This window comes from Boleophthalmus pectinirostris, unplaced genomic scaffold (assembly GCF_026225935.1).
Source record: "Boleophthalmus pectinirostris isolate CB_2022bp ecotype Guang Dong unplaced genomic scaffold, ASM2622593v1 HiC_scaffold_13, whole genome shotgun sequence".
Taxonomy (NCBI): Eukaryota; Metazoa; Chordata; class Actinopteri; order Gobiiformes; family Gobiidae; genus Boleophthalmus; species Boleophthalmus pectinirostris.
In genome coordinates this window covers 18,809,261-18,824,166 of record NW_026571036.1, presented here as the reverse complement: position 1 = coordinate 18,824,166, position 14,906 = coordinate 18,809,261, and the positions used below count along the sequence as shown (strand labels likewise).

At 40.3% G+C, this 14,906-nt stretch overlaps 1 protein-coding gene across 2 annotated transcripts in view; it reads left to right on the top strand.

Annotated features, from left to right (window-relative positions):
- The first annotated feature begins 540 nt into the window (after positions 1-540).
- LOC110153364 (estrogen-related receptor gamma-like) overlaps positions 541-14,906 on the top strand; it is a 29,186-nt gene continuing 14,820 nt past the window's right edge. The window contains exons 1-3 of one of the 2 annotated variants that reach the window (XM_020917247.2): positions 541-599; positions 7,511-7,926; positions 10,350-10,466. In XM_020917247.2, the coding sequence (XP_020772906.2) occupies positions 550-599; positions 7,511-7,926; positions 10,350-10,466 (583 nt within the window). In that variant the 5' untranslated portion in view covers positions 541-549. Of the gene's footprint in view, positions 600-7,510; positions 7,927-10,349; positions 10,467-14,678; positions 14,814-14,906 lie in introns of those variants that run through there. The other variant, XM_055149403.1, reaches the window with a different exon arrangement.

Sequence of the window (14,906 nt, the reverse complement as noted above, 5' to 3'; positions counted from 1 at the left end):
TTCCCCAGCGTTCTCAATGAAAGCCCCTCCTCCTCACTCTAATCCTTCGCGCTCATTGGCTGCTTTCAGGACATCCTCCATAATCCTGACCAATCCTGTCTTCTCCATATGCTCCAAGCCCCGCCCTCTTCTTCTTAAAGAGCCCCCGTGGTTTCAATGGAGCCCCAGTCCCGTCACTGGCAGCCCGTGTGCGCATCGCTCCACCTCCGTCTCTCTCTTATCCAGCTGTCCCAATCGCTTCCACACATCTAACACAACCATTTTTCTTTCCAATTCTTCTTAGCGTCTATTTATTCTCCTGCTCAATACTCAAACTAATATTTTTTGTACAGATTTTTGTGAGTTTATTCTGAGCACCTGTGCAGACTGGAGTTGTCCAGGCAGACGCACTCTTAATTTTGTGGAAGAAAGGAGAGAGAGAAGGAGGCAACACTCAAGAACTCCCAAGCAACTATTCTTTTCAAGATATGTGGATTCCCAGGAACTGAACTGTTAAACGCCCTGTTTTCCAGCTTTTTTCTCCTCCCCTGGAATGACAAAGGTGGACTGATGGATGTTTCCGAACTGTGCATCCCTGACCCCCTCTGCTACCACAACCAGTAAGTACAATTCTGATTATTTTATCTGACAAAAAAATGTGTGTATAGATTGATTTTTTCACTTATTTCTGTGATCCACAAATGGGACAGCAGCAGAGCTCGTAGTGAGAGTGGAGCCCCTCTGTCCCAGTACAGTGCAGGGTAGTTGAGGTCGTAAAGCGCCGTCCCATAGTTGTCTATCTGTGCAATAGGTTTAGCCCCTGCCACAAAAGACAGAGGATTATACAGATAAAACTCCATAGATAATCTTAGTACTTTTTACTTTCTATTGCAGTCTAATTAAGTGAGATTGACAGGACAGTTTAACAGAGATTTGCCAAAGGAAAACACACAATGACATTTATTTTATTTATTTCAAAGTCCTCAAACATGATATCGCGATTATGTTCTGAACACAGAGTTGACATGAGGTGAAAGGGGCCATATGTCTACCATCTATAAAAAGAAGATGTCTTTAGTGTCTTGCTCTTTGCATGCCTAGAAAGCTGCTTTTTTACTTAAACCCAATATGACTGGACTGGTTTTACTGGGATCCTCTTAATGTAAAGCCCTCGATAGGATTGGAGAGGTTTAACCTGCTTAGCACCTTTACAGCAGCAGGGCCAGCGTTTACATTTGAAAAAGTGCTTCAAGTAGAGATATCATGGCACAGCAGGCAGATTAAAAAGTCTAACTATTTTTTTTTTAATATAACTAATTGTAAGGTAGAAAATAAAAGAATACACACATGCAATAAATCTGTTACTTATTTTCTTTTCAACTTTTTTAGTGAACATGTAAATTCTGCCACTTTTTTATTCCACATTTTATGTTTTTCATATAGTTGTTTAGTCATTTGGTTGTATGTTTTAAAATGTTAAACGGATGGGGGAAAACCATTGCAGTACATTATATATACTTTTCACTGTATTTCTTGTACTAATTGTTTAAAATATAAGGGTTAAACAGTGACAGCAGGCATAAATTATTGTTTTAATATGTTCTTGTATAAAATGGGTTACTGTGCTGACATGCATAAAATATAAACAATTCTGACTCAAACTTTAGCACTTTTATAAAATTTTGTTTAACATAATGTAAGAACACACTTTTATGGACAATTTTAACAAACATAAAAATACTTTAACATTCTGTGACAATAATTAAATGTCCACATGCATTTCAGTACATTTATTTGCAGGAGAAGTATTATTTTAAATTAATATTTGATATTTCCACGTGAGGCAGATCTGCTGACACCTGTAGTAGTGGCTGCAGTGGCCGATGAGCTCTGAACCCTCAGGGACACCCTGCACGAAGAGCCCACACACATTCATCTATTGTACATTTAAGGATTTATCAATTCAGTTTATACATACATTTTACAATTTTGCTCAAAAAGTAAATATCAACAATAGGGAAAACTTTAATTTAAGAAATTGTTTCTTAATATTTCAGACTTAAGTCATTACATTAAAATAGGTCATGAATTTAAGTAAAACATTTAAAAACAAATATTCCTCACACATGGTTTAGTTATCTTCATCAGTCATAGGCAATTTTTATTTTTTTTTCTCTTTGTTGTTGTGTTGTTGCCAGAGCAGAGCTCTGTCCACACTCAACACACACAGGACACTGGACGTACAGATGAGAGCGACCTGAGATCTAAACTTAGTGCTGCACCTGACTGTGTCTGTCACCAAACACTGAGCATTGTTTCAACACGCATGCACATTTTATGTCATAATTTACACATATATTTCTTAAACACTCTATAATAATGAATGTTATTTAAACATTTGGTCATACATTTGTTTTTAATTTTGTATTTAAATTAGACTTATCATAAAAATATTGTTTTTTAAAACATGTAAAATAGTTTTTTGGCTACTCCAGAGGAGTCTATGAAGGCTTTATGTTGGGAATTCAATATTAGTGCTAATAGTTGTGACAAAGTTTTTGAGTTTTTTATTTAACTCTTGTGAAGTGTTGTGGACTATACAGTGCTAGTGATGCTAGTAGTCACTGTTATTGATGACCAAAGCTGCCAACAGTCCACAGTAGCATGACTCCATGTGTGGCCATTATAACAGCCTGTGATACAGAGATATGTGAGAGGGGCTGCTCTGCCTGTGGACGGGCTGCTCAGTGTGAATATGGCATTCACAGGACAGTCCCAGGATGACTCCCAATGAGTTTGTTTTATTGATCAAATAAAATGAAGAGATGCAGAGTGTCTAAGCAGAGCGTGGGTCAGTGGCAGGCTTAATTTAATGGGCCTCATCATAGCAGCGCGAGGTCTCACATTGTGAACTTAATTCCTCTTCACCACCTTCATTTGCATTGTGTCAATTGACCGGAGTGCTTACTGTATCATCTTGAGTCGCACTTGAAATTCAGCCCATGCCCTAATACCATTAGGCAAATGCAAAGTTGTGTCATTTACACATTTGGAAGAGCAGAGGGAGAAAAGCCAATTTGCACAGGACAAGAGCGGCTCGTGATTATCAGTGGACGTTATTACTGTGGTGAAGCAGACATTTGAAGGTTATGTTTCTGGCCAGTAATTGAAATGCAAAATAACATTAGGATCGATGGCCATCTCTGTTTATTTATGAAATCAATATCGAAACTGTCCCTCATGAGTCCGCCTGTGATTCCCAATGACGGCTTAAGTCTGTCCTCATTTATTCCCTGTGCCTCAGCCTCGCTCCTGTGGCTCTCTTTAAAAGGCAGTTAGGGGTGTGTTTGACTTTGCAGCAGAGAGCAATTTCCTCGAGGTGCAGGACAGTGTATGTAGATGGGGGTTGATACTCCAGGTACGCAGACATCCTCCATGTGGGAAATCGGTGCCGTTTTTTCCCCCTCCGAGCCATGACATTGAAGAGGCCATATGCTGAAAGTTGTGCGGTGAGAGGGGGACTGCGCCAAGGGGATGTGTGCACTCCAACTCTGTCAACTCTGGAGCTTTTGACTGTGAGAGGAATCAGAGAAATGTGATTGCCCTGGTATATGTTATGTGAGGAAAAATGGAAATTAAAGATAGGAGTGAATATAATGTCATGGCTTATTTAAGGATCACTATTTTACTTAAATGTTAAACAAATTCCCATAAACTAAAAAAAATAAATAAATAGGGCACATTATTGATTAACCTGATGGACCACTTGCTCATTTAACATCCAGAAACTTCATTGTCATTTGTCACAAGCAAATATGTAAATGTGATATATAAGAATGTGACAGGGACTTTTGCCCAAAAATGTCTTATTTAAGGACATAATAGTTCTGTAAAAGATGGATTATATCAAATTCAGATTATAGAAATGATTATATAAAACTTGGGCGTTTGTTTTCTAGAGTAATATATGAATCCATGTTTCCTATTGGCTGTTCTCACACTAGTGAATATATATTCTCGCTCACAGCATAAATCATGCTTTTAAATGTTTCCAATGCACTTTTTGATGACCTTCATTTGCTCACGTCTTGGGTGCTACTTAACACTGGGGCGACACTCGCTCGCCCCATTTTGCGGCTGGCGTGGGCATTCATTTCCCAGACACCCCGGCTGCACACTAACAGTATAATCTATGTGTCAGGCGGTAAGGGCCACTCAGTTTAAAGCTGATAGAGTTTGCCCCAAACAAGGACAGCCTATCATAGAAAGATTAATGAACTAATTTCATGCATGGCTCCTTGGCTCTGTCCTTCTGCGGCTGCTTCCATGTTCAACTGTGAGCTCAGCAACATGATTTACGCCGCGCTCATTGCTACGAGCTTAACCTCATGCTTAACAATAATATTTCCCCTCAGTGGGAAAATGCATAGTAAAGTATAAAGAGGAACGTTAACCCTTCATGTCCCCAGCCAAGGATACCATGAGGTCATAGTGATCGCTCACAAAAACAAATATGCGTGCGGTCTGGCTTTTTCGGCTAATTTATGGCGATGAAAATGCGCAGACAGGGAGGCATATTTCATGGTTTAGGAGGAGGTGTATTTGGGATTTATGTTGGGAACACAGGGGGATGTGCTGTGTGCCAGCTACAGGACAGGTGCCAAAATACACATGCGCTCACAAACATTTGGGATTTTGAAGCTGTTGGCAGGACACTCCCACCGCCATCACACTTTGGTATGAAAATAAATAAATAAATAAATGTAAGTGTAGAGCTTTGTTTGTAGGGCTGTGCAATTACTCTTTCTCTACTTATCAAATCGAAATCACAATATGAAAAGACACAATTTGCAAATTGCAAAGGGTACAGTTTTGGAAGTGAATAATTTCTTTCCACAATCAAAGTATTGTGTTTTATTCTCTCCATAGAAAACGCTAACCCTGTAGTTTAGATCTGTTCAAACGAGTTCTGAATTCTTGTATTAGTTTGTATTTCATTGTCACTTTTTGTTAATTCTTCTGGACGTCTTTAAAATAAGAACAGGATCTTATTATTAAAAACAAAATTACAAATCGCTTGGCAGAAAAATCACAATTACATATTTCTCCAAAATCCTTCAGCCCTCTTTCTTAATGAAGCAGTGGCCTAGTATGTGGTCGCACATTTTTATTCATTCAGTATTCTAATGTACTGGACTGAAATCTGTTGCTCCATACACAGAGGAGCGTCCCAAACAGAGAAGCCAGGTGACCTTCACGTCTGCCTGATGAGTCGACTTTGTTCAATTTTTCTGCACAGCGGAGCAAGCACTGGCCCATTAGATCCTGGGTGCATTGCTTTCACTTCGTGTGTGTGTGCGCGTGTGTGTGTGTGTGTACAGGATGTGTGGCAAAACAACCAATCACAACATCTTATATTCAACATTATGAAACTATGAAGCTATTTCTGTCTGTGCAAATTGGTGTTTTTGTACTATTATTTTATTTGGACAGATCCGAAAGCACCCATTAGAAATTTCCATTAGATGTAACAAAAAACATGTCCCCAGCGTTAGTGTGTGCTAAGTGTGGAATGAACTACTTTTTACATATGCGACGATGTAGAGGTCCTCAGGGAATCCCCACTCTCTGGCTGCAATGATGTATTAACTGTTGGCACGCCGCTCTCGCCAATTCCCTCAGATGAAAGGAAATATATGTTACAACAGACTATAGGTGCACCGTAACAAGATTTAATACAGACCCACTGCATCTGTCATAAGCCACAATACCCCCCAAATGAACATAACGTTGTATCTCGCCATCTCAACTATGTTAACAGTGCTGGCTGATTAAAAATGCATAAGGGGCGTCTGGTTTATTTTTTCATGCCTCATCTGGAACAGGAAGGAAGCAGGGGATCAATAGATGTGATCTGGGCCCAGGGGTAGAGGCTATCTCCTGCTCCTCTAAGCACCATCACTGTCCGTTTGCAGTTCACAGGGTCCCATCACACCACGACCTATGATTCCTATGATGATTTCTCAAGCATATTTCCAGGCAGAAGTAACAGAAATAGCAAGATTTTGATTTTATTTGTGTGTTGTGGAGTGTGTAGATATTGTAGAGTGTATGGTTATTTAAGCACCAAAGAATCTACAAATGGGAGCGTAACTGTCACCATAAATGCAACCAGTTTTTTTTTTCTGACAAGTATTGCATTTACCGCTATGTTTAAAAAGTAGATTCCTGTTCATTGTGCGCATGGTAAACAACTACAGAAGGATTAATTTTGTAGAGTAGAAACTGATAAATAAATTAATACAAGAATTCCATGAATGAAACATTTGTTGAGGTCTAAACAAGACTTTACTTTTAAAGAAGACAAAATTTTGTTCTTTACAGTAGACATTCAATGATCTGAATAATTACAGCTTTTGCAATTTCAGTTATACCAACTCAAATTGCAATTTTGATTTGATTGCAATATTTTTGAGCCTTAGAACAAACTTATTTGCAAAATAGGCAAGAAATGTATTGTATTTTTATGTTATTAATTTCAAAAATTTGTCAGGAGTATACTGACAGACCTGAACCAATGTTACAGATGTTATATGTAATATTTTAATGTCCACCATATGTATTGTGTTATGTGAAAGGCTTTATGTTACACCATCCTTTATTCCTTCCTCACTAAGTACAATGGCAGAATTACAAATTAAAGTGTAATGGTTTTGTGTTTAAGATTTTATTCATGTATAGTTTTCAAGCATTGAGATCATGTAGGAGACTCCTTGTAATCACATCAAGAGAAATAAAAGACTTTTGTTTTGGTTTGGTTTTATAACTGCTAATACTGGAGCGGGTGGTTTTCATCCATAACTCACATCTTCCATTACATATTCGTGAAGTTTATAATGAAATGTGGGATTAGAGAACTTAATCCTAGGTCAGCACCCCTTCCTCCACAACCTCTGCTTTAAATCCAGTGTAACCCAGCACCGTGCACAGACAGAGCACCCAGGACTATCGATTGGGTCATGTATTACCCATGATCTTCCATATGCTGCTGAGTGTAACACCTCTCTGTCCATTAACCGCCTTCTGCAGTTTCAATCATTCATTTACTTCTGGCACACGACCAATTGTGGCCATTGTTTGCAAGATGTATAGGGCATCTGTTGACAAGCTCGTTAGTTACCATTTTGCCTGGGAGAAAGAAGCCACTGCAGTATATCACTTGGCATTCCAGCACATTAATGGTTGTGAGTGTGTAACATAATCTATCAAACTCAGATAAACCAGTTATGTGCGCGACGACTGCACTTCATCACAGCCTCGCACTGTGAACAAGCGGTCGTGTCAGGGCAGGAGCAGTTCTCAACTTTTATTATATTCTACTTTTCTTTCTCTGATGTGTTTCTAATTAGGTAAGACTTTGTTAGACTGAATATATGAGTTAACTGTTGGACATCAGATCTTTTAAAGTAGTGTTGGTTTTGATGTCCTGAGTGCAGCTCTTGACATGCCTGATATGTTTGTGTGTATCCAGGTTGTTAAACAGAATGCCTGCAGAAGAACGGCACCTCACCTCCAGCTGTGGGTCCTATGTAAAAACAGAGCCCTCCAGCCCGTCTTCTTCTCTTGTTGACACGGGCAGTCACCACAGTCCCAGCGGAAACTCGGACGCCAGCGGAGGCTACATCAACGGTAGCAGCGGGCGCTCCCATGCGCTGGATTCTCCGCCCATGTTCAACCCGGGCATGCTGGGAGCTGGGGGGGCCTGTCTACGCCGCTATGAGGAGTGTGCGGTGGGCGTGGTGGACGACTCACCCATAAAGTGCGAGTACATGCTCAATGCCATCCCCAAGAGGCTGTGCCTGGTGTGTGGGGACATCGCCTCGGGCTACCACTACGGCGTGGCCTCCTGTGAGGCCTGCAAAGCTTTCTTCAAAAGAACAATACAAGGTATTTCCTTTACTCACCTGAGCGACTCTGTGCGCATCAGCATAGTAATGTGATGGTGCTGTCAGTATCTATGTAAAACTGCACCAGTCACCATTGCTGCTATGAAAAACACAGCTACATACATGAATATTTGAAAGCAAGGTGAAAACTTTTTATCCTCATTTTATGGTCAGTCATGCACTGCTGTGTGTGTAGAAAGGTCTACAGCAGAGTTCAGGTCTACAGCAGAGTTAAGGATATAACCATGCTCTTATTATTTAAGGGAAAACCCCAGATTGAAAGGTGTTTGTTTGCAGCATATAATTGTTTCCACCTTGTACAGTAAACAGCAGTGTGTGACTTTGCATTGTCCCACACACATGCCTTCGCTCTTTCACAGAGGACAGGCCCATAATGAACCTAATCTGTCCGTCATTCGTCCCGAGCCTCGGGAGTTTCAGTCAATAACAATCAGTGTTGGGTAACTGTAATTAAGAGCCAGCATTTCATTGGGAGAAAGTCAAGAAAAGTGGGAGGTGTGGATCTGTGCTGTGCCCCAGGGCCCTGACAACACCCCCCCTCCAGAGGCAGGACAGGGGCCAATTAGAAGCTCAGGCACGTGTGTTCGGGGCCGGAACAGCACGGGGAGACGCAGAGGACTCCTCTAAATAAAAGGCAGTGGGCGAGGGACAGGACGTGGTCATTCACTGAAAGGAGAAGGAGCTTTAATGGAATGGTAATCAGGGAGGGGGTCCCGGCCCCGCTAAAGGAGGAGGACAAGGAGAGGTCCGGCTTGAGTGGAGGGGTGCGCGTGGATAATAGCATGGCATAATAATATATCAAAATTTAGAGGGAAAATAAGAGAGGTTAAGGACGGATATTAGAGTGGTTGAAATGTCCTTTGAGGAATAAAGGTGGACACAAGACCTGATTAACTAAGAGGCTATACCGACAGTGAGCTTTTAGAGGCAGGCAATTTAAGACTATTGTGACCAGGAAGCTCCTATTCACCACAAATACACACATGACACACACAATGTTTAGTTTGATATTTTGACATGTTTGCTATGAAGACCAAGAGCAACAGTCTTATTGAGTTGAGTAGAAAATTTGCAATCAATCTATTTCCCTGGTGATCCAAATGTTTAAAGAGACATCTCCAAAAGTAGGCAGTGTGTGCGCTATGTCAGTTGTCATCAAGTCGTTTGTATTGTAGATTAGAACTGTGTCGACTCTAATACACTTTTATTTAGACATTCTTTTAACATTGTTGAAAGCGAAAACGAACATCTATCTACTCCTGTTATTATTGATTATATAGAAATGAAGCCTAATTTAAAAAGTAATAGAAGGAGAAATTATGTCAGTATTCAGCATTTAATGATGTTTTGTGCTCATCTTGGATTATAGATTTTAGATTTTCTGAAAGTAGTTTTCGTATTTATATATCATCCAAAACTCTTTTAATGCATTGCTGCAGCTCTCTGCGTTCACTGCCCTCTCTCTCTCTCTCACTCTCACTCTCTCTCTCTCTCGCTCTGCCAGCCTGCTGGCATGGTGCCTCTGCCCCTCGCTGTGCATGTGACCCCGCTGGCACCACTGATGCCAGGGATCCTGACAAATGTTGGCACCTTCTCCTTGACCAACACCAGGTTGTATGTGTGTGCAGGCAGCGCTGGCAGCTTCGCAACACACAACACCTGGTTTTCTGTTTTTAGGTCCCATTAATACTTCTCTGGAACAGCACATTGTTTAAACATTCAATCAAGGGATTTGGATGCTTGGGAGCAGGGATTTGTCATTGGATTCTCAGGGTCATATTAACTTTTGAAGTGAGCGCGTAATGATCCGAAACAAAAATGTTAACCGGAACTTGGGGCTGGGTTTTAGTGGCAGCAGACTCAATATGTCTGCTTTTCTGTTTTTGGAGCTGAGTGATTAAATTCCATAGGACCAAATATTTCCCAATCGAGCCGAGGAGCGGTGAGACACACTTGAATAATACATCGGGCTTTGCTACATGATAGGGCAGCCTCCCATGGTCTACAGCAGGAGAGCATTATGCAGAGTGGGGGCTATATGTCCATCTTATAGCCGCTGTGTTGTTGAGGGAGGGCAGCTTTCCCATCATGCTTTAGGTGAAGAAGGATGAGTCGTAGAGGGGTCGCGGTGCGCTCTGGGAGAGGACGTGCTGCATTAATGAAGCTAATTTGTCTGTGAATCAAAGTGGGGGTGGGACAGGCGAGCGGGGAGCTGCTTTTTACATGTCCCATCAAAATGCCACTAAACCCCCCTCTCCTTCAGCAGAGTCATGTGGGGTCACCTTGGGACAGGTGTCTGTGTGTGGCATTTCATTTACCGCCTCTTTCCATTAAAGCAAATGTCTTCTTTTCTTTATTTTAGACTGTTAAACAAATGACATTGTTTTTATTCGGTTTCTACAGGGAATATCGAGTACAGCTGTCCGGCCACCAACGAGTGCGAGATCACCAAGAGGAGACGCAAGTCGTGCCAGGCCTGTCGCTTCATGAAGTGCCTCAAAGTTGGCATGCTCAAAGAAGGTGAGGGTCCAATTCCACTGATGTCCCTTTTATTTCTGTATTTATTTATTGAGAACAAATTTACAACATCGTTTCAGGGCACTTAACTATAATAATAAACCACTTTGCAAAAGCACTGGTGATGGCGAAACTTGAAAATTACCACAAAAATACCTAAATCTTTAGCTGTACAATGTGATTCAAGTAAACAAAGTCACTATCCTACTGAATACATTATTAATTTAAATACACTTTTATCCATGTAAAATACATGGTCAAGCACTATGGCAACATTGTTGAATTCCTTTGCAAATTATCATATATTGCCAACAATGTCCTTCACCATTAGTATTTTTATCGCTGCAAATGAATCTTTTAGAAAATATCTATGATGGATTACAAAGGTTGTGTGGATGCCTCAAGTATTAATTTGTAGATTTTTTTCCAGTTTTCATTCTTAGTCGGAATAGTAATATGCTGTCTACTAGGGGTGCGACGGGTCCGTTTCTACAAGATGAGACATGTCACAAGATTCAGTCCATGAGAATGAGACAAGTTGAGATTTTGATAACATTTTTAATAAATTGTTCAGATCACAATTTTGGCTTCACAATTTTGGATTTATTTAATTGCTGTCATTGAAGCACTGTTTGTTTTGGTATTACAGCTTCTCAAGAGGAGTTACTCAGCAAAGTTAACCCTTTTTTATCCAAGGCAAATGTAAAAATATGAGGAAAATACTCTCACAAGATAATTTTTCTCATGTGTACACAATCTTGGCAGTTTTATCTCACGAGTTATTGTGGCATGAGATCTTGTTCCACCAGTGTTATTATTATACTATCTACCTATTTAGTTAGGGCCTTCAGTTCAGTTTGAAGAATCTCCTTCAGTTTCAAAGCATATTCACTCTAAAAACTGTCTTTTTACTATCTATTAAGCAATACTGTATTTAAATGGTTGTTTTGCCTAAGTGTGACTGTGGGTTTCATTGGTCAGTGATGGGAGTTACTATTGGCTTGAGGGAAACACATAATGACATCACCACATCTTCTCTTACCCCTCACACATTGGTCAGCGCGGGAGGCTTTTACCTCAGCCAACGGGGCAGAAAGTTGCTGAGTTGGCTGTTCCCCCGTAGCCCGTCCCAGATCTGTAACTGTACTCTAAAAAGCCCTGGCTGTTTTTCCCCTAGACTCCTGTGTCCCCTGTGAGCTGGGTGCCTCTAGCTTCGCACGCTCACTCTATCTATCTCCCTGGCCCGCTCCAGTCGGCCATATTGATCCGCTAAATGCTTTCCGAACACACCACCTCACTTCCTGCACGTGTTGTTTCTCCTCCTCCTCTGAGACCTCGGGGAGTACTCTCAAAGATAGATTTTTGTCTTATTTTTCAAAGGAAGTATTTTTTTTAGCCTCGTGAATGTGTACAGCAGACAGGGGTATTCGCAGCGTAAGAAAACAAAACAATTATTATTAGTTACAATTTGTTTACAACCCAGATTCTCAATGCATTTATCATTTTATATTACAGATGAAGTTGCAATACTTTTGTTTCAGTGTTTATCTTAATTCTAGCATGTTTGGCCAGTTACCATAGCAGTAAACTCATCAAACTTTTATTAGAAGTAAAAATATTTATAAACATTTTTAAATATTGATAAAGAAGAGATATTATGCATAAACAGCTTTTAAGAGCTTTTAGCCATGTAATTGTTTCCCTTCTTATTTACCCATTTCAAGTTGTATTTAGAGTGGTTCATGCAGGTTGGAGTAATCTTTATTCTCTTGCTCTGCTTGGAAAATTTGTTCACATACCATAAAAGGGCAGGCGGAAATTAGCAATGCAGTTTTTAACCGATAGTGTCTCCTGAATATTGCAATCAAAATGTCAAAAATAAATGATATAGCAGACAAACACTAAATGTCTTCTTTAAACATTGTACTCAATGTGTATTCTCCTTGTATATTCACAATTTTTTTATACTAAAACTCATATGTGGAGATTTCAGTGTCTCATCTTTGGAATAGACTATCACATAAGGTTAAAGTACATATACGTTGTATCTGAAAGAGGATCCTTGCATTCTGAGAACTTGTTTATAGGCCTCCATAGAAACGCAAACACTCACAATATACTTTATATAAACTGCGGTCGTGTCGTTTTGTCATCTTCTGCCAGCTCTAAACCCAACACATCTTGTAATAGAAGCAAGGGGCAATTAAATGCAGTGTGTGGTAGTAACACAATATAGGAACACGATTGCTAATAGAATTCCCAACATTCACCGCATGCTAATGTATCTCTGACAATAAAAGCTCAGCTCTTGCGTCCCTTTTTGACACTATTTTTTTACAAGCGTCTCGTCTTGACATCTTCATCCTGCCCCACATACTCCACACTGAGGTTTTGACTTGTGGCCAGACAAAAAATAAGTTGCAACTATTAAGGGAAAACAGCGTGACATTGTGTGCGTGGTGTGCCCGGCTTTAGCCACAGACCCATCATCGCGAGACAGAGGCAGATTTCAACATGGCTGCCTCCACCACCTGCTGCTCACCGCACAGTAGGCCCTTCTCCAAAAGTGATGGCATTCAATTAAAGGGAAAAGGGACATTTAATCGTTGCATAGTCCCGCGCCGTGGCCTGGCTGGCTCTTTGATCGGAGGAGCAGTGGGGGACTCAGGCTTGCCCCAATTCGTGTAATGAGATCGCAGTAGAACAAGTGTCCGAAAGCCTCTCCTGGAAAAGAAATCATCGCTGCTGAAAAATGAATGCAGGTGTCATGTAAAGCTCAGTCTTAAATGTAGCTCTCCTAAAATAAGATGTCTGTTACTCACTGTATGAAATGATAAGAGGTAACGATTAGTCTTTTGGATGAGGGACGAGATGCCTGAGTATGGAAATAAAGAAGCAAAGTGGGATCTGATCTGATGTTATCTGTACTGGATATCCACTCTGCTCCAGCGAAGATATTTTACAAACTAATGTCTTAATTAATCTGTTAAACACTGTGTTGAACTGTGATAAAATGACGAGTTGTATAATTCTTTTGCTTTGTAAGAACCAAGTTTTGTTGGCATTTTGAGTTGGAGAATATTTTCATTGTTTTATTATTTTTCACCACATTGAGCAAAGGTGATTTCTTTTGTTATTCAGTTTGCTGTGCTTATTTTAAACACATCCTGGAGCATTTTCTTTTGAAAAAGCACAGAAATATAAACTGCTAACTAAAGCAAAAATCACCAACACAGCATTTCAGAACATGTTTACAGAGATTTAAACTATAAATTTATAGATTTTAATTCTTGGATGTGGGATGTGACACCATCTCGGGCTGTGTTGACTGTGTTTTTTCTGTCTGTGGCTGTGAGAAGTGATGAGTCTTAAGTGAAAGCATGTAAGATCACCTCCGAGGCCATTTAGGCGGAGCATGCTACTCTGAAATATAAAATTATAAAGTGCCACCTGCCATCGCTCGACCGAGGCCTTAACACCTGCTGCTCATCAGCTGAACTGCACGACCACATTTAAGCTGCTTCAGTCTCTGTAAAAACACCAAATATTCACTTTAGAATAGACCTGTCACGATAACAGATTTTTGCAGTGTGATGTATTGCTGAAGTAAATATAGTGATATTATGGAAATCAAACCATAAAGCAGCATTATCCATCAAAAAGTATTCTAAATGTACAAAATTGATTAAAAAAAAAAAAGTGAACTGCAATAAATAAATAACATAACATAACATGAATGCAACACTTTAGTAATTAGTTTGTGTCTATAATGAGTAATAGAAGTTCAGAATTCAATCATCTACAGCTCAAATCTCATCATGGTACAGAAAATTGACCAAATAGAGATAAATGCATATGAACCTGTGTCTAAAGTGCAATTTTCGACACAGGGTTTGTGCACTTCAGAGGCTGATGATACCACTGAAACTCAAAAACGTCTATCACACTGAAATATAAAGCTTAGATGTGGAACTTTTCAAAGATCACTGATAGCCCATGCCACCTTGAATGAGTCCAATTTTAGTCTGGCTCATGGACTAAAAGAAAAAGTACCCCTAAAACTGACTCTTTCATCTGTCATGTATTGAACAATAAGTCAATATAGTAATTATCGTGACAGGCCTACCTTAGAATTGTCATATTGCTGTGTTAAATCAAATGTGGGTGGAGCATATTGAGTCTGACAGCTCGCTTTAACTACTGTGCTCAGTGGTGGTTAGGGATGGGTTGACAGACGGTTGCTGTTGAGGAGCAGGGGCCTGCTTGGTGACCCCTTAAAAGTCCAGCTGAGACCGATAAAAGGTCACGAGTCCGGCGGAAAAACTCCCTCGTAATTACAGCCCGCGGAAGGTATGGTGTCAGCCGCTAGTGCCAGGAGCCTGCGCCCGCGGCTAATAGCAGCGCTAATAGCCCCTAGCATCACTCCACACACTGCTAAATGAT